General features: G+C 37.9%; 2 protein-coding genes across 2 annotated transcripts in view; both read left to right on the plus strand.

Moving 5' to 3' along the window:
- Positions 1-833: 833 nt before the first annotated feature.
- On the plus strand, positions 834-14,287 carry pnpla3 (patatin-like phospholipase domain containing 3). Its single transcript, XM_077234967.1, has 9 exons — positions 834-1,235; positions 2,082-2,314; positions 3,483-3,548; positions 5,513-5,722; positions 6,559-6,619; positions 6,723-6,923; positions 12,858-12,990; positions 13,100-13,207; positions 13,517-14,287. The coding sequence occupies exons 1-9, from the start codon at positions 1,049-1,051 to the stop codon at positions 13,788-13,790; spliced, it is 1,473 nt and encodes a 490-aa protein (XP_077091082.1). The 5' UTR covers positions 834-1,048; the 3' UTR covers positions 13,791-14,287.
- Positions 14,288-15,234: 947 nt separating this feature from the next.
- The window catches only part of ttll12 (tubulin tyrosine ligase-like family, member 12), a 71,686-nt gene continuing 63,351 nt past the window's right edge, over positions 15,235-23,569 (plus strand). The window contains exons 1-4 of the mRNA XM_077234966.1: positions 15,235-15,437; positions 15,650-15,798; positions 19,859-20,057; positions 20,843-21,002. Coding sequence (XP_077091081.1) covers positions 15,273-15,437; positions 15,650-15,798; positions 19,859-20,057; positions 20,843-21,002 — 673 coding nt within the window. The 5' untranslated portion in view covers positions 15,235-15,272. The remainder of the gene's footprint in view (positions 15,438-15,649; positions 15,799-19,858; positions 20,058-20,842; positions 21,003-23,569) is intronic.

Consider the following 23,569-nt stretch of genomic DNA (forward strand, 5'->3'; position numbering starts at 1 on the left):
CGTGCTTTAATAGCCTACAATAATACACATATGACGTTTGACTGATTTTTCAGTCAATTAGCGCACATTTTATCGTGCATGTAGGCTACACTTAATTTCGAGTGTTTGTTATAGCCAATATATCAGGCTACGATATATGCTATTTTTAGCATAATGTAATGACTAATAATGTTTGTCAATGATATTAATATCAAATTACTAAAGAGTATTTTAAATGCCTACTGATATAGTGCACAAGTTGGAGAACTAGTGTTTAGCTGTAACAAAAGCATCTATTGAGCCGCATTCAATTCTCAGGATGATCTTTGCCTGGAGACATTTGTACTCTAAGAATTATAATTGTTTAAATTTCATCATTAGAAGTAGGCCTATTTGATATATATAAATGATAGACTACAAGAAGTCTCAATTAAATTGCTTAAACCCTGGTTTCACAGAAAAGGCTTAAGTCCAGTCCGATACTGAAATGCATTAATGAGCTGTTTTATCTAAAAGCAACTTGCACTAAAATATGCCAATGCCATTGTCTCAAGATGCACACCAGTAATGTTTTTTTCGAAGGCACGTTTATAAAAGCTAGACTATACTTAAATGTCCTATGCTTAACGTTAATGTCAACCCCTGTCTGTAAAATTGGGCCATCATTTTATAATTTTAAACTATTGTGATTGGTCTGGCTCGGCGAATACATTAACTGTAAAAAAAAAAAAAAAATTAATAATAATAATAATAAAAAGGATGAATGTAACGCAAACCACGTGACAACGTCGTGGAGAGTAGGCGCTCTGGCGCAGTGTGGACTGAAGACACAAGCCCCGCCTATTCAGGAACTTGCTTACTCCCTTTTTCTAGCCTTTATTATGCAGCAAGTTTCCTATTGGCTACAATGATGACAGATTCAATAACTCGAGAGCAAAACTCTTAAACAACAGCAACTCCTTTTGCACAGAGACAAGCGAGCACCTTTACAGAAGATGCTTTTATTTACAACTATTAGTTGCTATTAGTTACAACGCGAGCAAGAACAGCCTGAGATTTTGCCGCAGTCATGTTTGATTTAAAGGAAGGCTGGAATCTGTCGTTCGCTGGATGCGGGTTTTTAGGGATCTATCACATCGGTGTTTCGAGCTGTCTTCTGGAGCAAGCGCCGTATCTGATCCGCGGGGCCACTAAGATCTACGGAGCCTCGGCAGGGGCTCTCACTGCATCCGTGCTCTCCACTGAGGCGTGCTTAGGTATTAGTGCTGTCTTTGTAGGCAGCTTACTAGACTTTTGAGTCATTTTGATGATTTTAGATTTTTAGGGAATTTCTGCATTTTCCTGCCTTAAATGAATAGAAGAGACAGCATTGCTTAATATGATGTCACCAAGTCACACAATTCCTACTAGACAAAGAGACATTTTTTGTCATCTTATCACAAGACCAAAAATATGTGAGCAATGCTACATTCATTTTATAGCTCTTTACTTTATTTTCTGTCTCATTTGAAACATGATTAAACATGACTAAACTCTCCAGAGCTATGTGAGAGAAACCTCTGAGCAATAAAATGTGCTTCGGTTCTGAGTATGTAATCCAGAAACTTTTTCTATTGGGTATTTAAGCAAGAGCCAGTGGTTCACACTGCATGAACGTTAAAGTTATTTGACAACCTTCAATATTAGAGTTTTCTTGTTGCAGTATCCAAGTCAGATCGAAGAATTGTACTGCTGATTTATGCATGAGATTAGAAGGCAACTTATTTCATTTTTTTAAACATGCAATCAATGCATAATCAAATTATGATTCTGAAACCATTATATCATGTTTGGTAAATCTCAAAGGTGGAAGTCTGTGTGATATCATCTGCATGACTGTATTCTTTCACTTTCATATTGTATCTGAACTAGAAAGCTGATTCAGGAGCTAATCAACCTTTGGTTTATTACAGGATCAGAGATTGTGTGTATTACTAAAAGCAAAGATGAAAAATAATGTGCAATACCTGTATTTCAGTTAGTTTTTGTTCATTTTATGTTCTTGACTTCCTTTTCATATTTCTTAAATCACTGTTTGTGTCCATTTCTTTTCATTGCTGTAGAGAAGTGTTGTGAAGATGTCATCAATGTTGCCAAGGAGGCACGGAAGCGTAATCTGGGCCCTTTGCACCCAACATTCAACATAGTAAAGGTGCTACGTGGAGGCCTGTATCGCGACCTGCCATCCAATGCGCACACACTGGCCTCTGGGCGACTGTGTGTGTCACTTACACGGGTCATGGACGGGCAAAATGTTCTGGTGTCGGACTTCAGCTCCAAAGATGAACTCATCCAGGTTAGGGCATCATAGAACTAGGATTTTCTATAATAACCCACATTTATATAACTTTATCTGTATGAAAATTATTTCATGGGGCCATAACATGACATCACACTAATTGTCATGATGATAATGCTCTTAAAATTATGTCATTCAATCTTATTGAAGGAGTTCCCAAGAATCATTAGGCAAATCCCAGTGTTTGTTGAAATATTGAATATTGCGGTTAAGCTCATTTCAGCTGTCCAAAGAGCTCAGTTGAACACATTTAAGAATCAGATTTCTCTCAAAAGTAGTGAAAAATGAAGTACAAAAAAGATGCAGATTCTGTCTGGGACTTAATATCATAGTATAGCAAAAAAATGCACTTTTGGATTTTTTTCTTGTTAATTGAAATAAAGCAGAAATAAAAACAAGATTAAAAACTTACAAATGCTGCTTTGAAAACTAACTGAAATGAAATAATTCATAGCTGAAGTACTAAAATGGCTAAATCTAGAACTGAAATAAAAAATTAATTAAAGCTAAGTAGAAATATTTTTTAAAAAGCACAAATAACAAAAATATAAAATGAAAAGCTTATTCAAAATCATAATACATACTATACTAGTATATAAATGCTGGGGATTGACACAAATTTCATGATTTGATTCGATTTCAATTCACAAGCTTGTGATTTGATTCAATTTCGATTAATTGGGGCCTGTCAGGTACAGTACATGGCGAATTTCCTCAAGGACAGAAATATTTCTCCTTCTGATGATGGTAATTCATGTTTATTTCGTGCTGTAACTAATAGTAAAGCGAAAGAGACAATCAGTTCACGTGCGCTTCATTTGATCTGAGGCGTTACAGCAATCTATCACGCCACATTAAAATGTGCCAAAACGATGGTTATTGTTTAAATTTCGTAATAAAAGTGGTATCTTTGGATCATATCAGAAGTAACAAAGCACAAAGCTTATTGCGATTTATTGGATGGGAGGCGCTACAAAGCTTTATTTATTCATCAACTGAAAACAGCATAGACTAATAAAGACAGATTCTTTGGATTTAAGGAATTGATATCGGTTCTTCAAAATGAGAATCGATTAAAATAGAGAAATCGATATTTTTAAACCGGGCCTAATAAATAACACTGCTCTAACTCTATTTTCACTTTCTGTTTTCTCTCCATTCCCAGGCTCTTGTTTGTAGCTGCTTCATTCCCGTATATTGTGGTTTAATCCCTCCTGCCTTCCGTGGCGTGGTAAGTATTAAAGTTCATAACAGAAGTGATGTCATTTTTATCTTCAACCAATCCATGAGGCACTGTATGAGGTGACATGGCTAGAAAGTTGGATTTTATTTCATATGGAAGAATTGGGACATTGCAACTGGAGTTCATTGCACTTCAAAGAATTCAGTCACTGGGGCACACTGACCTAACATTGGCCTGAATAAGAGTATTAAACGTGCTTATTGTTTTGGTCAAGATCTTCTGGTAGAACTGTTACCTAGTGTGTCTGCAAATAAACTAGGCTCCTTTCTATAGTCTGTACATCGTGTACTTGTTCTTCAGAAAGGGGAGGAGACTTCAATGTATAGAAATAGCTGAGAGGTCAAACAGTTCCTGTAAAGCTTCGTCTCTTTTTACCTTGACAGTTACAGCCTAGTGCTGTTCATTATTTAGTTAGTGTATGGAACAAAGTTCCTGGACTTTATTCAGGCAATACAGATGATACTTTACTTATACACATGCCAATTACTAATCATGATTTGCATAAAAAAAAAATTAAGCCAGATTAATGAAAATCAATCAAAACTTTAAGTAGATTAAGCTGTGGCTGAAGTGGGTCATTGAGTAAATTTAAGCTGTGAGGTTGACCTATTAAGACAAATAAAGGCTGTTATTCAAGTCTTGTGGTCTGATCACACCACCAATCAGCCCACCCTGAACTCGCAAGAGCCTGCAATGCCTCATTACAAACAATACATTTCTCATCAGGGATCAATAAAGTGCTGCTTTCTGCCTAGCTATCATTTAGTCATTAGGATCTGGGGAATGTGGGGTGGCTTCCTTTATATATTTTTTAAACATATATTTTTTAATATTATAAAATGGGGAAAAAATTTAAGCTCTTTTAGTCTTTTATCAAAATAGTGGTTCTAAAATGATGTATTATTTTATTGTTCTGTTAGTCAAACTCTAAATGTAAAACTTATAGGCGAAGTAAAAGTTTGTGACATTCTATATTGAAACTGTTTATTTGAAAAAAAGTATAATTGTATAATCTGTACAAAATATATAATTACTATATATTCAGCTTGTTGACATTAATTGAGAGGCTGCATGTAATATTTGTACTTTAAATTTGGAAAAATTGACCACCTTTATAAAAACATCTGTATTTAAAAGAATATATATTTTATACATAAAATGTTCAATTCTAAATGTATGAAACAAATACATATTATGTAGACATACATATACTGTCATGTAAAAAAGAAAGGACCCCCTTTTGAAATCTATGGTTTTAAGTATAAGAACATAATAAAATATCATCTTGTCTTTAGCAGGTCAAAAACATATGACATATTACACTGTCATTATTTATTTAACAAAAATAAAGCCAGAAGGAAGAAGCCATGTGTGACAAACTAAGTATGCCCTATGATTTAATTGCTCGTAGAAACACCTTTAGCAGCAATAACTTAAAGTAATAATTTTCTTATGGGACTTATAAGTCTCTCACATCGATGTGAAGGAATTTTCACCCACTCTTCTTTACAACGTTGCTTATTTCTTTGAGGTTTGTGGGCATCTGTTTATGCACAGCTCTCTTGATAGCATTTCAATCAGGTTGAGGTCTGGACTTTGACTGGGCCAGTACAACGCATTGATTCTTTTCTTTTTCAGCCATTCTAGTGTAGATTTGCGGGTGTGCTTGTGATCATTGTCCTGTTGCATGACCCAATTTTGACTCACATTTGATTCTAGAATACTTTGGTATAGAGAGGAGTCGAGTCCATGGTCGACTCATTGACTGCAAGTGTGTGTGTGTGTGTGTGTGTGTGTGTGTGTGTGTGTGTGTGTGTGTGTGTGTGTGTGTGTGTGTGTGTGTGTGTGTGTGTGTGTGTGTATTTTTTTTTTTATTCTTTTTTTTCATTCTCATCAAAGAATGATCAATGAGACCTAAAATAGCACATCTCTCTCTTTTTCTTTCTTGTCAGCGTTATGTGGATGGTGGAATCAGTGATAATCTGCCCCAGTCTGAGCTGAAGAACACCATCACTGTTTCTCCATTCTCAGGAGAGAGTGATATCTGTCCAAAAGACAATTCCACCAGCTTCCACGAACTGCGTTTCACAAACACTAGCATACAAGTCAATCTTGACAACATGTACAGACTGAGCAAAGCCTTGTTCCCCCCAGAGCCCAAAGTAAGGACACCAAGCACGCATATTCACATGCCTGAGCTGCAATGCCATTACTCAATCACCGTCTTACATATGCCTTTGAGAAACGTGCTGTTAAATGCCTCATATTTATTGTTCAGTGGCTGTTAGATGCACCATTGGTCTTCCTAGAACATGCACAGTACATTTCCAAATTTCAGATTTCAACATAAGCATGAAACATAAAGTCTGCATGAAACAGAAGTTTTGTATATCTGAATGAAACAGCTTCTCGAAAAAGAAAAAATGTAGGGGAGGACTTGGTTTTGTCCATGGGGAATTGATTGGATGATTGTGGCTTGCTATTGGTCGATCTCATGTGAGTGACAGGTTGTCCTGCCCTCGTGCCAGTGAACACGTCATCAGAGAAGAGATTAGATGTTGCTGCCAGTGGGGAGGGAAGTTGTTTTAATTAAAGATTACGAGGGCACGTGGATTAAAAAAAAAGTATTGATATACACAAATAAATCATTTATAATAAATACTACAATATTCCATAAAAAACAAGAATTATCAAATTTTGATTTTTTGGTGGCCCTAAAACTTATTTACTGTCAGATTAGCAGTCTCACTTTGATGGATATTTTGGATCATTTAATTTATTTTATAACAACATCTTAGTTTTCACCCATTTAATTTGCCATGATAATTTCTGTCATTTCTATCCGGTTTTAAATGGTTGAGAAACATGAATCCAGAGTTAAGTGTAGTTATAAAATCCCTATTTCCTATTTCATTGGAGTCATATTTATCTAAGCATCATTTAATTAATTTCATTTTTAATAATGAATTAAATCATGGTCTCTGCATGTGTTTGGAAGGTGCTGGCAGAGATGTGTCAGAGTGGGTATAAAGACGCTTTGCGATTTCTCCAGGAAAACAGTGAGTGCTTTTTATCTTTATTATCTCAAATGTTCATTCAGACGTTATGCCATATATGATATGCACTGCGGTTTAGAAGATAACCGGTGATGTCTCTTTATAGATTTGCTCCAATCAGCGTGTCCTAGAGCAGACATGGCTCTGATCCAGGCGTCTCCCACCTGCTGCTGCCCAGGCAATCAGAATCCTGTCGTGGTAGAAACCACAAAAGAGTGGGTACTGCGGAGACTCCGCCTTTTGAGAAAACACCACTGGTGGTTGGATGAACAGCTTGTGGATAACCTGCCAACACCCATTAAGAAAGGTAGCACTGAATTATACTTAATGTCAGAAATTCCAGATATTACCTTTCATGTAGTGTGTAAAATAGCTGTTTGTGAATGTAAAAGCTCTGAAAAGTTTCAAAAGTGCACGATAAATAGAGTTCTTGTCTCCCAAAAGAATGAACCGATTCTGAACTGCCGAAAAGAGTCATCCGTAATTCTAGTCTTCTGAATCTACATTTGTTACAAATTTGCATAATGGCTGTCCGCAAACAATGCAATGATCCGAGATGACGCTGTTGCATGCGCTTTCAAAGGATGAGGACTTGAGCTTGAATTGATATGGTAAAACTGATGCATCGTTACTGTTCGTATCACTGTCAATTCAATTCAATTCAAATTTATTTGTATAGCGCTTTTCACAATACACATTGTCTCAAAGCAGCTTTACAGAAATTGCATTTCGGAAATGTACATAGAAAAATACAGTTAGTTAATCAAGTATTAATTTATGGCATAACATATCGCCGGCTTTGAGTCGTCTCTTCACAGGCGTCGAGTCGTCTCTTCACAGGCGTTGGGGCATCTGAAGTCTCCGTGAGAGGCTGGATACAAACTGGAGCTGACGAACGCTATTTACCTCGGGACTAGCGTCCCGAGATAACAGCAGAAAGGCAGATGGGAAATAATTAGCATAGCTGATGTTCATAATGTTAATGCATTCGAACTGATTCAGCAGTATCAAAGGTTAAGCATTAAGTGAATGCTTGGTTAAAGAGATGCGTCTTTAATCTAGTTTTAAACTGGGACAGCGAGTCTGAGTCTCGTACAATATCAGGAAGGCTATTCCAGAGTTTAGGAGCTAAATGCGAGAACGCCCTCCCTCCTTTAGTGGACTTAGATATCCTAGGAATGACCAGAAGCCTCGAATTTAGTGATCTTAAAGAGCGCGATGGATTGTATGGCGATAGAAGGTCTGTTAAATACACAGGAGCTAAACCATTTAGGGCTTTATAGGTCAGTAGGAATACTTTGTAATTGATACGTAACTTAATAGGTAACCAGTGTAGAGATGATAAAATAGGTGTTATATGATCATATTTTCTTGATCTAGTAAGAACTCTAGCAGCTGCATTTTGCACTAACTGTAGCTTGTTGATTGAGGATGTAGGACAGCCAGCTAATAAAGCATTACAGTAATCTAGTCTCGAGGTCATGAATGCATGAACTAACTTTTCTGCATCAGAAACAGATAGCATGTTGCGTAGCTTAGCAATGTTTCTAAGGTGGAAAAAGGCTGTTCTTGTAATATATGAAATATGATTTTCGAAAGTCAAGTTGCGGTCTAGTATAACACCCAGGTCTTTTACTGTAGTGGATAAAGTAACAGGACATCCTTCTAAATTAAAGTTGTATTGTAAGGGATTTTGTGGGTAGTTTTTTGGACCAATAAGTAATACCTCCGTTTTATCTGAATTTAATAGCAGGAAATTACACGTCATCCAGCATTTTATATCATTTAGACACTCTGTCAATTTAGATAAGTTAGTGTTTTCATCTGGTCGTGATGAGATATATAATTGAGTGTCATCAGCATAACAGTGGAAATTAATTCCATGTTTTCTTATAATATTACCAAGTGGCAGCATATATATTGAGAATAGCAGAGGGCCTAACACCGATCCTTGCGGTACTCCATAGTCTACTGACGTTATCTTTGATTTTTCCCCATTTAGACAGACGAAATGGTAACGGTCTGATAAGTAAGATCTAAACCAGCTTAATGCCTGTCCCTGAACACCAGTGTAGTTTTGTAGTCGATCCAGGAGTATTTTATGATCGATAGTGTCGAACGCAGCGCTTAGATCGAGTAGAACTAGTATTGAGATACAGCCTTGGTCAGAAGCTAAAAGTAAATCATTTGTAATTTTAACTAGCGCAGTTTCTGTGCTATGATGCGGTCTGAATCCCGACTGGAATTTTTCATAGATATCATTTTCTTGTAAGAAAGAGCACAATTGAGCGGACACAATTTTTTCTAGTATTTTAGACATAAATGGAAGATTTGAGATGGGTCTGTAATTTGCTAAGTTATTTGGATCTAATTGCGGTTTCTTAATGAGAGGTTTTATTACTGCCAGCTTGAATATTTTTGGAACATGACCTAAAAATAAAGACGAGTTAATAATATTAAGAAGAGGCTCTTCGACTACAGGTAACACTTCTTTCAGTAGTTTAGTGGGTATTGGATCTAATAAACATGTTGTTGGTTTCGATGCAATGATAAGTTTATTTAGCTCTTCCTGTCCTATAGTTGTAAAGCGGTGTAGTTGTTCTAGAGGGGCCATAATTGAGGCTGAATCATAAGACATCATAGAGGATTGTATATTTACAATTGTGTTTCGGATGCTTTCTATTTTCTCATTGAAGTAATTCATAAAATCATTACTACCATATTGTAATGGAATATTTTGCTCTGGTGATGTTTGTTTATTTGTTAGTCTAGCCACGGTGTTGAATAAAAACCTTGGATTATTTTGGTTATTTTCTATTAGTTTGCGGAGATGCTCAGCTCTTGCTGCTTTTAGAGCCTTTTTATAACGTGACATCCTGTCTTTCCACGCGATTCTAAAGACCTCTAAATTAGTTTGTTTCCATTTACGCTCTAAGTTACGAGTTTCTCTCTTGATTGCATGCGTAGCACTGTTGTACCATGGTGCTTTAGTTTTCTCTCTTACCTTTTTTAATCTAATTGGTGCAACAATATCTAGTGTACTAGAGAACATGGTGCTCAAACTGCTAGTCATTTCCTCTAGTTCATCTGTTTGTTTGGGTGCACTGCGCAGCTGAGATAGATCAGGTAAGCTATTTGAGAATCTATCTATAGTGGTTGGAAGGATTGTTCTGCCTGGTCGATAACGTTGCGCAACGTGACAAATTTCAGCAGTACGTATTATACAAGTTACCATGTAATGATCAGTGAGATCATCACTTTGCGGTATAATATTTATATCAGTTGGATTGGTTCCATATGATATAATTAAATCTAGTGTATGATTTAGACGATGAGTGGGACCACTGACGTTTTGCGTGACCCCAAAGGAGTTTAATAGATCTGTAAACGCAGTCCCTAACGCATCATTTGTATTATCTACGTGTATGTTAAAGTCTCCAACAATTATTGCTTTATCGACATTGACCAATAGATCTGAGAGAAAGTATGCAAACTCTTTTAGGAAATCAGCATAGGGCCCTGGAGGTCTATATAGGGTAGCCAAGGCTAGAGATAATATGGATTTGTTTCTTGCATCTAAGAGCGTAACATTTAGCACAAGTACTTCAAACGAATTAAACCTGTGACCTGTTTTCTGAGTAACATTAAGAATATCTCTATAGATTGTTGCAACACCGCCGCCACGACCGATCAGACGGGGCTCATGCTTATAACAGTATCCTGGTGGAGTGGACTCATTTAGACCGAAATAATCATTTGGTTTAAGCCAGGTTTCAGTAAGGCAAAGTACATCGAAACTATTATCTGTGACCATTTCATTTACAATAACCGCCTTAGGTGTGAGCGATCTAATGTTTAGAAGACCTAGCTTTAGAAATTGTTTTTGTTCACTGATATTTAGATTTTCTGGTTTAATTACAATAAGATTTTTGCTAGATCCTACACTAGATTTATTGTTTGGCCTCACTAAGCGAGGAATAGACACAGTTTCTATATAATGTTCTACACTACTTATATCAATTAAGTTGGGACAGCAAAGACTGTGATTTGGACTTTGACTTACTAGTCATATGGTGTGTAACGTCTTGGAGATGTTGTCCGACAGAACAGCCGCTCCGATTCTGCTGGGGTGCAGGCCATCAGCACGGTAGAGCCTAGGTCGCTCCCAGAACAGATTCCAATTATTTACAAAGAGCAGTTTCTGTTCATTACACCATGACATTAACCATTCATTTAGAGCAAATAATCTACTGAACCTTTCTTGTCCTAGTCGGTACGTGGGAAGCGGTCCAGACACGATGATCGTTGCTTCAGGCGATGTGCTGCGAACCGTCTCGATCAGGCTTCTGTAGTCCTTCTTCAGAACCTCCGTCTGCCGCAGCCTGATGTCGTTCGTCCCGGCGTGTAGGACCACAGCTCCGACGCGCTCGTCACCGTTCAGGATCTCGGGAATCTGTGCAGCGACATCAAGAACACGAGCACCAGGAAAGCAGTGAGTGCGCACCTTACGCTTACCTGAGGTAGCACGGACATGACGGACCATGGAAGTGCCGATGATCACGGCGGTGTCACGTTCCGACTCGCGAAGGGGGGAGAAGCGGTTCCGGGTGGAGATCTCGAAGACCGGGAGGGGGGGGGAAGTCCTTGGTCTGGTCCTGGCTCGTGTCTTCCGCTGTGGGATCACCCAGGGTCCGTGGTGTTGCCTCGGTGCCGGAGTGAATGAAGGCAGAGATGATCGCGTCCTCCTGGGCAGAGAGACGCACGGAGTAGACGAAGTCGGAGTCAAAAAGTTACTAACCACTGACTTGTGAGCATCGGCGCGTGATGTTTCAAGCGTTGATCGCCGATCTCGCAGCTCGGCTTGCTTCACCAGCAGAACGCGGATCTGTTTCTCCACCGACTCCAGCTCCAATCGTACCGAAACCAGCTCGAATGTGTCCTCACCTGCACTCAGAGGTAACGTTAGACACACATCCGATATGTTCGCCATTATAACAGATGAACAGTAAATTAGTAGTGATACTACCAATATCACTACTAATTTAGGACTGAAATGATGGATATAACACGTATCCTTTCAGTCAAACGGGTGTAAAATGAGAGGGTCGATAGGCGCGAGGCCACGCGTGAAATGCTAGCGGGCTAAAGGCTAGTAGCCGAGATTCGGAAAGTTGGATCTAAGTAGCGATATCAAAGCAATCCGATTGTTTTTTATAAGGAATAGTGTCGAGGATAAGTTCACATGATATAAAAATAGAAAGTGCTTGTTTATAAATGAGTGGTAAAGAAGAAAATCAGCGATTAATGAATCAATTCGACGGAGCTCCAAACACAAACACAGATCGCACTGTGTATCAAGTGCTGAAGATGCATGAAATTCAGATGTGGTAATGGGCCTTTCGTTTCTGACACTAGCTGTAAGCGGTTGACCAATCACAACAGACTGGGCCATCTGACCAATCAGAGCAGAGTTGACCAATCACAACAGGGGCATGTTCAAGCTCAAACCGGTGCGCAACGTTTTGCTACGGTTTCCGGGATGAACGACATGTTTCCTGGAAACGGTGTGAAAGAAAAGTTTGCTATACTTTTCTCTTGTTTGGTGGGTGTGTCAAAAATGTCAGCCCAATCAGCAGCAACATGTCTATAAACCACGCGGTATTAAAGAGACAGCTCGCAAGTAAGTTGGGTCCAAGTAAAGTCGTTTACAAATGTGTCCGCTGCAGCTCGGTATACACAACAATTGAAGATATTAGAAGACATGTTTGTCTTAAGAGGTTTATAGTAAAAATATCGCATATCAACAGTGATCAGCAATAATGATAAGCCTAATACTCACAATATTAATAATAAGGTAAAATAGATCATAACACAGTCTCGAAGGTAAGAAGTGTATTATCCTTCACCTGAAATGTTTGTCTTTCATCTTGAAATGCAAAGCAAATGTTACAGTTTCCACAAATCCCTTCACTTGATTGGGATGTTCTCTTTTATTCTGGACAGCAAGGGCAGTGACTGTAAAATCGAGCGTATTTTGCAGTATTAAATATCTATTTATACCGATTTCATCAGACTCCGAAAATTCTACAAAAAGAACACAAAGAATGGCCTTCTCAGTTGCCATAGTTGCAAATCTTGCGTCATTAGAACAGGGTGTGCAACGCGCCACATTTTAACTATTTAACTTTAAATTGTGACTGACTATATTACTTCAATCCATACTATGTACATGTGTTAACAGTGTTTTGCGACGCCTGCAGAGAAAAGCATGGTCTACTGGCACAGGTGACTGGTTTTCTGCCGCTGCGCGTGGCCTCCTACATGCTGATGCCGTACACACTGCCGGTGGAATCAGCGTACTCTGCAGCTCAGAGGTCTGGAACATCACTTGAACTCTCTATTGCCCAATGACTCCATGATAATATCTGTATGGATGCCAGATGATTTTTTTAACTTCAGCTGTGTGCTGTTCATGTTTGAAAGGTTTTGGGAGTGGATCCCAGAAGTCCCTGCAGATGTGCGCTGGTTTGCTGAGGTAGCAGGCGGTGTTTACAAACTGGCTTGGAAAGGTGCAGCGTCAGAGACGAGCAGGTAAGACCCCTCAGGAATTGTTCGAGGTACTCTCAGTCTCAGATGTCACAAACCGTTGGCTGAGCGTCTGATATTTTATTTCAAATCTGTAATCTATTGATTTTGGTGTAAATTATTTTAATGCTGATAATCTAAATTATATTACACAATTTGAAATTTTAATAAATCCAAGTTTAATAATTTTGTGTTTGGAATAAATATGTGGAATATAAGTTATACCTAGAATGAGAAATCAGAGATCAATGTTATTCCACAAAACAGCCAAATTCAAAATGTCTTGAATGTCTTGTCGTCCTTTTTATTGTGCAGTGGCGCCCCCTTGAGAAGATGCGTGAGTGAACCGGCAATGGTAGATTTACAGATGCCTGTCACGAACTACAACGGACACGTACTTCATTCTGCCAGCAACCTTGATAGTTACAACTGGACTTTTCCTGGAGACTTTAATGCGGCTTCTTCTCTAAACCCACCGGACAGTCCTATTAACAACACAAGCCCTTCCTCTAAGCAGATGTGCTTTATTGTTGGCTCACAAAGTAATCATGAGAAGCAAATGGACCAATGCAGAACCTTTTCAGCTTAGGAAACTATATACATGACTGCCCTGGTCATTCATATCAAAATTAGGCAATGGGAGAGATAAGCTTGGGTAGGTTAATGCTCTGGAATCCAGCGTTGAGACTAAATATATCATGTCAAGGCAAGCACTCCTCCCGTGATATTATGCACAATCTCCAAATGTGCCTTTCTCTATTCAGAACCAAAGATGTGTTTTGTAGTTTGATCTGTTGTATCAGCCTGTACCTTGTGTTTTGCTGATGTGGACAGTGTATGCATATCAGAGTTTACATTATAATTGGTGCTAGTACATCTCTAAAACCTCAATATACTTTTAATATGTGCCACACAAGTCCATGCCACAAATGTGTACAATCAAATAAACCATTTGAGCCCATTCATATTTTGATTTCATATATCATGCATTAAAGAGCCTGTTCATCTTCCATTCTCTCCCCCTCACAGCAATGTCTTGGCAAATAGTGACATTTGTAAATAAAAATGGTACTGAACATGATAAAAGACAGAATGTGTTATTAAAGAAGTTCAATATATAAAATAATGTAATTTGTGTGTGTGTGTGTGTGTGTGTGTGTGTGTGTGTGTGTGTGTGTGTGTGTGTGTGTGTGTGTGTGTGTGTGTGTGTGTGTGTGTGTGTGTGTGTGTGTGTGTGTGTGTGTGTGTGTGTGTGTGTGTGTAAAAAACAAGACAGTTTCAGAAGAAATACCCTTTTAGTGTGTACATGTTTGGATGGGAAAGCTTTCTGTCATTTTACTACAAATTCAGAATGTATTATATGTATGTAATTAATTACTCCATTTTAATTTTAAGTGATTTTAATGTAAATATGTGTCTCAGATTTTTTGTTACCATATTGTATTTCACTATCAAAGGTTATTTGTAAAATAACTTGGAAAAAGTAACCTTACAAAAAGCGTTGCTTGCGGATTTCTGGAATGCTTCATTCTGATTGGTCAATCGAAACAATAATAGATATTTTGAGCATAAAACGTTTTATAGATTAGATAAACAGAAGTTGTGAAGGAACGAACTGGCAAAAAGTCTCGAAGACAAAACAATTTGAAATAAATGTTAGTTTGTAACTAAAAGACAATTTTGTATTAGATTTTATATTAATGATAACACATAAAGCAATATAGTTCGGTATTGGTCTTGTTGCTGGGCGGATTGTTTTATACATTGTAATTTTTCTTAGCGGATACTAATCTAAAAATACGATTTAAAAAAATAATCATTTTAATTCCATTCATTAATTGATTTATCTACTAAGTAGCCGTTTTCTTACAGTTAATTCAAAGTAAAATTGAAAGGATAATAAATTAATTTTATACGGTGTGTCCCTCATTTATTGATTGTTTTTCAAACTTAAAATTGGCATAAAATGATCGGACTGATTAACGTTATAATACAACAAACTAAATCAGACGCGCTGGCCCTTTAAACGCGTTACCCATAGTGCACCGCTGCCTGCACAGTACATACACACATGAAGTTGTCAGAAAGAAAACTAGCAAATATGCAGAACGGTAAAGTGAACGGAGAGGAGGATGAAGAGTATCAGGTCTTCCTCTCTCTGCACAGTCCCGCTTTAAAGGCGGCAAGAATCCCTCCGCTTTACTGGAAGAGTTTGCATTTAAAACTAGCCAATGAGGTAAATTACACAACCGTCACTGCTGTGAATGTATGTGTGCCAGTTTGACAGCGTCTGGAAGTAGTTTTATTTTTATGAAACTGCAAATATTCATAAATAGTTTTATTTAAATAATAGTCTTACTGTCCCACGAATAAAACCAAGTACCACGACTCCAATGTTGTTTGAACTTGTTTGGAGAGGTAAATTAATAGATTTTCTTTCTATTTTAGGTATTTGATGCTGGTGAAGTATTTGGGATTATGCATGTGGAAGAAGAGGAAGATGAGGACAATGAACGCAGAGGCGATCCTCAAGCTGAGATGGGTTATAAAGTGATTGTGACCAAAGAGAGTGGCCTGCAGGCTGCTGATCCCACCAGGTGAGGGCAGCAGGGAGTCATTTGGTGGACAGTCACGGAAGTTCAATAGGTTTGAAGCATGGTTTGAAGATTGTAAATATGTATTGGGCTCTCAGTTTTCTGTTATGTAACCAGCCTTCCCCTCTCACACTCTCTCTTGTAAAGTCTATATCGTTAGTCACTATATATATACCCAACAAAACGTGACAGGTGTCAAAACCCACACAGGAAAGAGAAAGTTCACCAGAAGGTGTCACAGAGATGGAAACTGGGTCTTTATCTAATCTAGAACAGTTTATTGTCACAAAGAAACCTTTTTTTTTTCTGGGGAGTGCATATGGAGAGGACACAAATATGCTGTAGGCTGTTTGGTTTTGATTTAGGAGTCTAGACTTGATAAATATTGTTGTATTTTTATTCCGCTGTAACCTCTAGATCCTTCTAAAACATTTCCATAATCTGCTGCAATCAAATATTGCCCTTACCTTTAGATTAAAGATGTAAGATGTCGATTCAGGGTCCTCGGCGGTGCCAACCAGTTCAATCTTGGATTTGAATGCACTGGTTGTTTGCCAATATTACCATTTCATTAAAAAAAATCATGAAATATTGATAAGGAAAAATGACTCTAAGACTTGTTAAAAAAGTTCACCACAACATGATTTCATTTTATTTTAAAAAGATTCAGAATAATACAAAGACAAAAAAAATCCAAAGGAAAAAAATAAATCTTCACCCGAATTGCGGCCCCGAAAAAACCTCCTCAAGGCTTTTTATACTAACACTGCTATAGGCCGCCTTCTAACTGTGGGCTGTCATTATAGTACAGCCAATTCCCTTATAACGTAAAACTTTGGACTTATCCTAGTCCTTTATTAACATACGCTTTCAGAAGCACTTATTCAAAAATATCTATTTCCTTTTCACACTTATTTTATGCAGCACATGCGTGTATGTATACACAAAACCTTTATTTGGTAAGTTTTTCTATCGCAGCCCTTTTGACCTTTCTCTAGTTTCACACATTTTCTATATTTTTGAGGCAAACGATGTTCACAGTTCCCCCTTAAAAATACATATGGCCCTGTTGTGGCAAAACTTTCTATCAAACCGTCATCACTGCGTAAGAGACACTCTGAATCAAATTGTCTTTTAAAAGGTATTTATTCTTGCAAGAAGGCCCAGTCACCACACAGAAGTTACGCTGTAGAGTGAGTGAGACACTGACAGGAAGAGCTGGGTTGCTTTTATACTATTCTCAAGGTCTTCGTAGAAGCAGGGCTCCTTTCCGCCACATTCCTTAGATAAAGGACCCATTGCTGCTAGCTTCGATTTATTACTAGCTGACCCTTAAGTCTAGTTCTGACTAGCTATTACTAGTTCTGACCCCTGAACTAGATGACCTCTGACCTCAGGGGGCAGAGGTCCCTACCCAACTGTTCCCGAAGTGTCTCGCTCCTGCATTTCTGATGTATGTATAAACCATAGACTGTAGGTATAAACATACATACATTTCCCGTTATTACATATTTCTTCCTGTCCCCCCCTCACACTTCAAATGAGGAAAAACATGTTGCATTCCTTTGCAATATCTACTACTGATCAATGAAAATCAATTTTTTTTATTACAGGCCCTAGCAACCTAAAGATTTTGCGACCACATACACCCACACACACACTTCTAACAATGACCCTTGAGTTCGCAGGTCAAGCCCAAATTATGCTGTGAGTAATTCGGGCTTGTCCTGCAAATTCAGCACTTCCTCATTTGAGCCATCTAATTAATTTTCAACCATAAAACGGTTCACAATGCGTATTGTTTTCTTATTTAATCATTCGACTCGTCTGATCATTTTTATTAGCTGCTGTGCACGATGAATCAGTCCCGAGGGAGCCGCGTCTTAGCGGAAGATCTTCTCCAGCGCCTTTCTCTCCTTGTGTTGTCCCTTCGGAGATGTTCAAGTATAAGATCGTCCATAAAAATCTCAACCTTGTCTGTTACATTAACATTTCTTATTTCTGGGTCATCTCCATCCGTTACATTCAAAGCATGCAGATAGTCTTTAATATATACCATTTCTGGGGATTTATCAGAAAAATTCATAATCATTTGTTCTCCATTTCCAACATTTATATATATGCACTCAAAAAAATAGAAGATTATCTGGGTTAGAAGCAGGTGTCTTATGTCAGAAGTAGAGTTTTTTTTTTTTTAGGAAACTTCTACCACAATGATTTCATTTTGGGGTGAACGATTACTTTAACAAAATGTGCAATAGATGGAGGCAAATGGTACAAACAAGTTCACAAATGACAGTAATAAGCACTCTTTTTAATCACCATGTTCTCTGCCTTTTCACAAAAATGATGGAATGTTGATATATGCCATGATGCTAAATGATTAATGATGAAGCAGAAAAAAAATCTTGCTTCTGTTTTATCATTTGCTTATGTTTTATCATTTAATCATGTAGATCTTAAATATCATATAACCAAATGTAATCAATCATATTTTAAGAAACCATTATTATCATGTTGGTGTGTTCCTCATTATTATCGTTTTGATGTGTTTACCATTTTTATCATTTGAAATGCATGTTGAATGCTTTTCTTTTATTAATATATGCCTCAAATCTAGCTGATTGTTTTAGGGTGAACTTAAATGAGGTCAAAAGTCTACAAGACAGACCACAAATGCTTGAATGTCTCCGAATAAAGTTGTAAACGAATGTTATCTTGGCTAAACATCTTGCAGAAGAGACATTTTGTGCGGTATTGTTTTTATTGTGTATTGTATTAAGATGAACAACTTTCTGACACATTTGGGGTACGAGCCTATGTGTGTACAATCCCCCCCCTCTCCACGGTGTGAAACCACAAAAAACAAACAATATGTCTTTATCTTTAGTGTCTGCTCAATGTGAAAGAAAAGAGGAACTTAGCCCTGTGCTGATAAGCATCTGCATAAGAGGAAGAATATTTTCTGTACCGACCTTGAATGAACCAGTTCTTTGTAGTGGAAAATAGCAAACAGAAGAGGTCGGGTTTGACAAAGACCCTTGCCAGGGGTCGACTATATGCTGTTGCTGACTAGTTAAGGTTACAGAGGTCAAACTCTATGTGACCGTGATCTGATTCACAGAATTATATTCCTTCCATGTGTATGTTTTTAATGAACAAGATGAACATTATCTGTACTTCTTCCCGAGGAGGGAATGTTTTATCAGTCTGTTTTGGTAGACTTTCTGATGATAGTGAGCTCAAGCCCTCTCCAACCTTGAGGATACTGTGACTTCCTAGGTATTTGTGTGTGTGTTGGATCTTCTGTGCAGGTCTTGTATAAGAGTTATGGAACACTTCGGTATGCAACAACAGACCCCGAGACGCTTTCCATGACCTCTGAGGTCACAACAGGACTAAATCTAGGAATTGGACGACAACTATCTTGATTAATGCCGACTTACCCTCTTATTTATCCATATGTGTAGGCTTTTTTACCCTTTATGTTCTCTTAGCCAATCAGAAGTAGCCAACATGTATGTACTGAGGTCATTCTTGCCCTTGCTAAATGGTATAACTTGTGTGAGATTTTGGGTTAGGTAGAGTCTCTGGCCTGCAACCTCCTCGTGAGACTTTGAAGCCTGGCTCTACCGATGAAACTGCAAACTATTGTTCAGTAAATTTTTATCCATGTGATTGAACCTCACAACTCCTGGTGTTCTTTATCATATCTGGTTAAACTGTTACCCCCTAACAGTACATATCCTTGAAAACGTTGTATTACAATGGTGAAGGTTTTTGGGAGTTTTTTGTGTGCAGACATGAAGGCTGTTGATTTTTGTTGTTGTTGTTACATTTATATGCGTTCAGAGTTATGAATTTAGCAAAGCGACTTGCATGTATCAAAGATATATTTATTATTATTTATTTCATTTATCAACTTTTTCTGATCAAGCTCTCCCTTGGAATCAAACCCATAATATTGCTATTGCTAGCGCTATACTCTGCTCTATGAACAATAGCAGGAATGCTTGGATTTTTTAGTTGATTTTGAAAATGTTTTCTCTCTTTTGGTTTTTAGTGTGTTTCTTGTAGATCACGCCTGGACATACAGGGTGGAAAGCGCCCGACAGCAGCTGCTGGAGATTCCCGGACTGCTGATCCGTATGGCCAGTCTGATGGGTCTGCCTTTCCACGGAGAGGCTCCTGATCCGGACATCGTGGATCTGGTCCTGGACAACATGTGGAAATACAACCAAACCTATCACCTTTCCCAAGGGGTAAGAGTAGGGGAAATATTAAAGGGGCTATATGTAAGAAAATTCATGTAGTAATAGCATTTTTTTGTCAGTGTGTGAACAGTTTGTAACGTAACCTAAAAATCGAGACCTTACCTGACTTCCTAGGTTGTCCATAAAAGCCTGTAGACTGATTTTTATGTGAAGGACTCATCATGAGCATGTGATGTGTACATGCGTTCTCGAGAGCCTCTCTTCAGTTCTAAGACACATGAAATTAATCCTTATGTTCAGGATAATGCCAAAAGAGCCATTCTGTACTATAATGTCAATGTGTCATACAAAGAAAAGGTATTCATTCAAACTATACAGTAGTCTCAACGCTATCTCACGACCAATTTGTACGAATTTGTACGAGTGATTAAAAAGTGGCTAATTCGTATGAATTCGTACGACCTCACTCGTACGAATTTGTACGATTTGTCTGAACCCACGTGATGGGTAGGTTTAGGGGCGGGGTCAGGGGTACGTCATTCGTACAAATTCATACGAATTGGGCAACTCGTAAAATATGTACGATTTAGCAAAAATCTTACTAATTCGTACGAGTGAGGTCGTATGAATTCGTACGAATTAGCCACCTCGTAAAATTCGTACGAATTGCCGTGAGATCGGGCTGGTAGTCTCACATAACGAGATATATAGACATGATGCTGGTGAACAAGGGTTTCTGAATCCTACATATACCATATACCCCTTTCATCTATCTCTAAGTGCGAGATATGATGTTGCTCCTGAATTGTGATTTGATGATGATGATGTTGCAGTCTGCAGAAGAAAAGGTGCCTGTGTGGTACATCATGGATGAATTTGGATCTCGGGTTCAGCACTCTTCCCAGCCGACTTGCTGTTTGGCTCCTCTGTTCTACTCTCCGCAACAGATCGCTTACTCAGTGCTGTGGCCACTGCAAGACCTGGAGAATGGAGGTATGCAAACACTAAAACAAGTACAAAATCAGTGCAGACACAAAACAAGAATAGTTTTGCATCTCAACTTTCTGTTGTACTTTATTATAAATGTAATGTGTGATGCCAGATACCAAACACAGACACCCTGAGTACACTACACTCCCTACAATATATAAATGTCTATTCCAAAATGTATTTGTAAGCGTTTGATCATTTGTCATATAATTTAGGTTATGAGCTAGAAGGTAAGGAATGTTCAAGGATGCCGGATGTCTCCAGCATAGATAAGGAGTAGGGAGTGAGATAAGTGATACACACTGAGAGCAGGTTTTTATTCTCACGGTGAGTAATGGTTTTGCAGAATTCACTCTGCAACATAATATATAATACGAACATACAGTGTGAACGCATTGCTCAGCTGGTGCTTTTTTTCAATGAAGAAGTCAAGCTAATTGCAGAATTGTTCTGAATCAAACACACGGCATCAGAATTATTTGAATTGGTCAGACAACCCACTTGCAAAGTGAACCGCTCAGATGATTCGCTCTCTCACTGAACCACAATCATAATGCTACTTTGTAATGGGTACTCGACTGCAGCAATGTTAAAGCAGTTTAAATGGGTCATGCTATGTCTATTCTTCATTATTTTAATGTTTATTGAGGTTCATTTATAATTTTAAATAAAGTTTTTTACACACATAAAAACAAATATATGTGTGGGAAAATGATTAGTTTCCACCCCATCTGTTTTTTAAGGAGCCGCTCCTTTGAGACTTGTTAGTAAACGGCAACTGTTATGATTGGCTAATGTCATTGCATAGGAAACCATATCAACGCCCCATTGCTGCTTCATGTGAGTGTTGTGAAAACATCCATATAAAACCATCTTTCACAGACAAAGCATTATGGTTTACTTGTGGTATGCGACGCAGCTGTGTCAGATCTAATACAGCCGGCTGATTACAACAAAACTTTCTTTGCTAAATCTCCATTACACCTTGCCTCTTTTACAAAACAATCTGCAGTCAAACGCTCCGTAAAAAGCTGCACATTTCTGGTGTGGCAAACATTTCTTATCAAACCATCATCACTGCGTAAGAGACACTCTGAATCAAATTGTCTTTTTAAAAGGTATTTATTCTCCCAAGAAGGCCCAGTCACCACACAGGAGTTACGCTGTAGAGTGAGTGAGACACTGACAGGAAGTGCCGGGCTGCTTTTATACTATTCTCAAGGTCTTAGGTTTCTTTTTCGGGTCACGTTGCCAAATAAGGGACACACTGCTGCATATGCTTCTCTTCATCACTAGCTGACACTAGGACCATCAAATTTAGATGTATCCTGACCTACTCTAGGCCAAAGGTCCCTTCCCAGCTGTTCCCAGCTGTCACTCCTGTACGTTCACGGATACAAATATATCTCTTGTTCAAACATCACTGCAAGGGTTGTAATATTTACTGAATATCAATGAAAATCTAAAATTTTCCTTTACACTGGATAAATTGAGTGTCACGATTTTTTGGTGTATAATGGAGATTGCGATTTTCCCCTCAATTCTGAAGAAAAAAAACATTGGACAACTAAATCTAGAAGGAGGTGCAATGAATCTAAATATTTGCTTAGTTTTCACCAAAGCTTGCTCTTTTTTTTCTGTAGATCATTAAACCGTTACGCTGCCTCAGAAGTCTGTCTGAAATAAGTTTTGTGAGGTGCCTTTGTGCACAAACGTGAAGTCTGCCTGTGAAGTAATTGATAGGGCAGCGAAACAACTAGTCAGACGCCTACGTTTTCGGAAACAGCCTTTATCTAGTGTGCATGGCCTGTCCTTGTCTACACTGATAACAAACTTTCAGATACTTGTTTTCTTAAGGGAGAGCAGACTCAGTCTCCAGGTGTCTGCATGATTTTGTAGCTTTGTGCTAGGTGCCCCGTGGTGGGATAATTCAGCTCTCTCCAGCATTTCCTGATGGATTCTCCCTGTAGGATTTTAGCAGAAACAATTAGGCTGAACATTAGAGTGAACAAGATTTGTTTTTAAGAGTCATTTACTGTAAAAAGCCAATATCTGTTGTATTGATATCTGATTTGATAAGTATGTTTTTAGTATTTAAAGGCACAACCACTGTTCTGTCATGTGCATTTGGATATATAAGGCATTTCTGATGTTAAGTGCTGTTTACCTCTAATTTAAATATCTGTCAATGGTTTATATACACTTATGTGTCACTCATTTTTCATTGGCTGCTTCTAATCTTGGGATTCTTTTAGAATAAAAAATATTAATTATGTTCCAGGAACAGGGTTATTATCGTTAAAACTATTAAAAACATTTCTGTTCATTTAAGTAATGCTGAAATAAAATCAAATTATTTTTTGTTTAGTTCAATTAAGTTTATGATGCAAGGAGGAGATCCAGTCAGGTGATAAAATCTATTTTATTTTCTTAGCAGCAGACGATCAAATAATAAATAATATTTCATCCATAATCAGGATTAAAAGTTTAATAAAGATACATAAAATGAACAGTTAAACATGACTTCTAATATTTCTAAATAAAATTTAAGTCACACAAAATTTAAGAGT

Source organism: Siphateles boraxobius, unplaced genomic scaffold (genome assembly GCF_051911475.1).
Source record: "Siphateles boraxobius isolate OS27281-9 unplaced genomic scaffold, OSU_SipBor_1 19, whole genome shotgun sequence".
Lineage (NCBI taxonomy): Eukaryota > Metazoa > Chordata > Actinopteri > Cypriniformes > Leuciscidae > Siphateles > Siphateles boraxobius.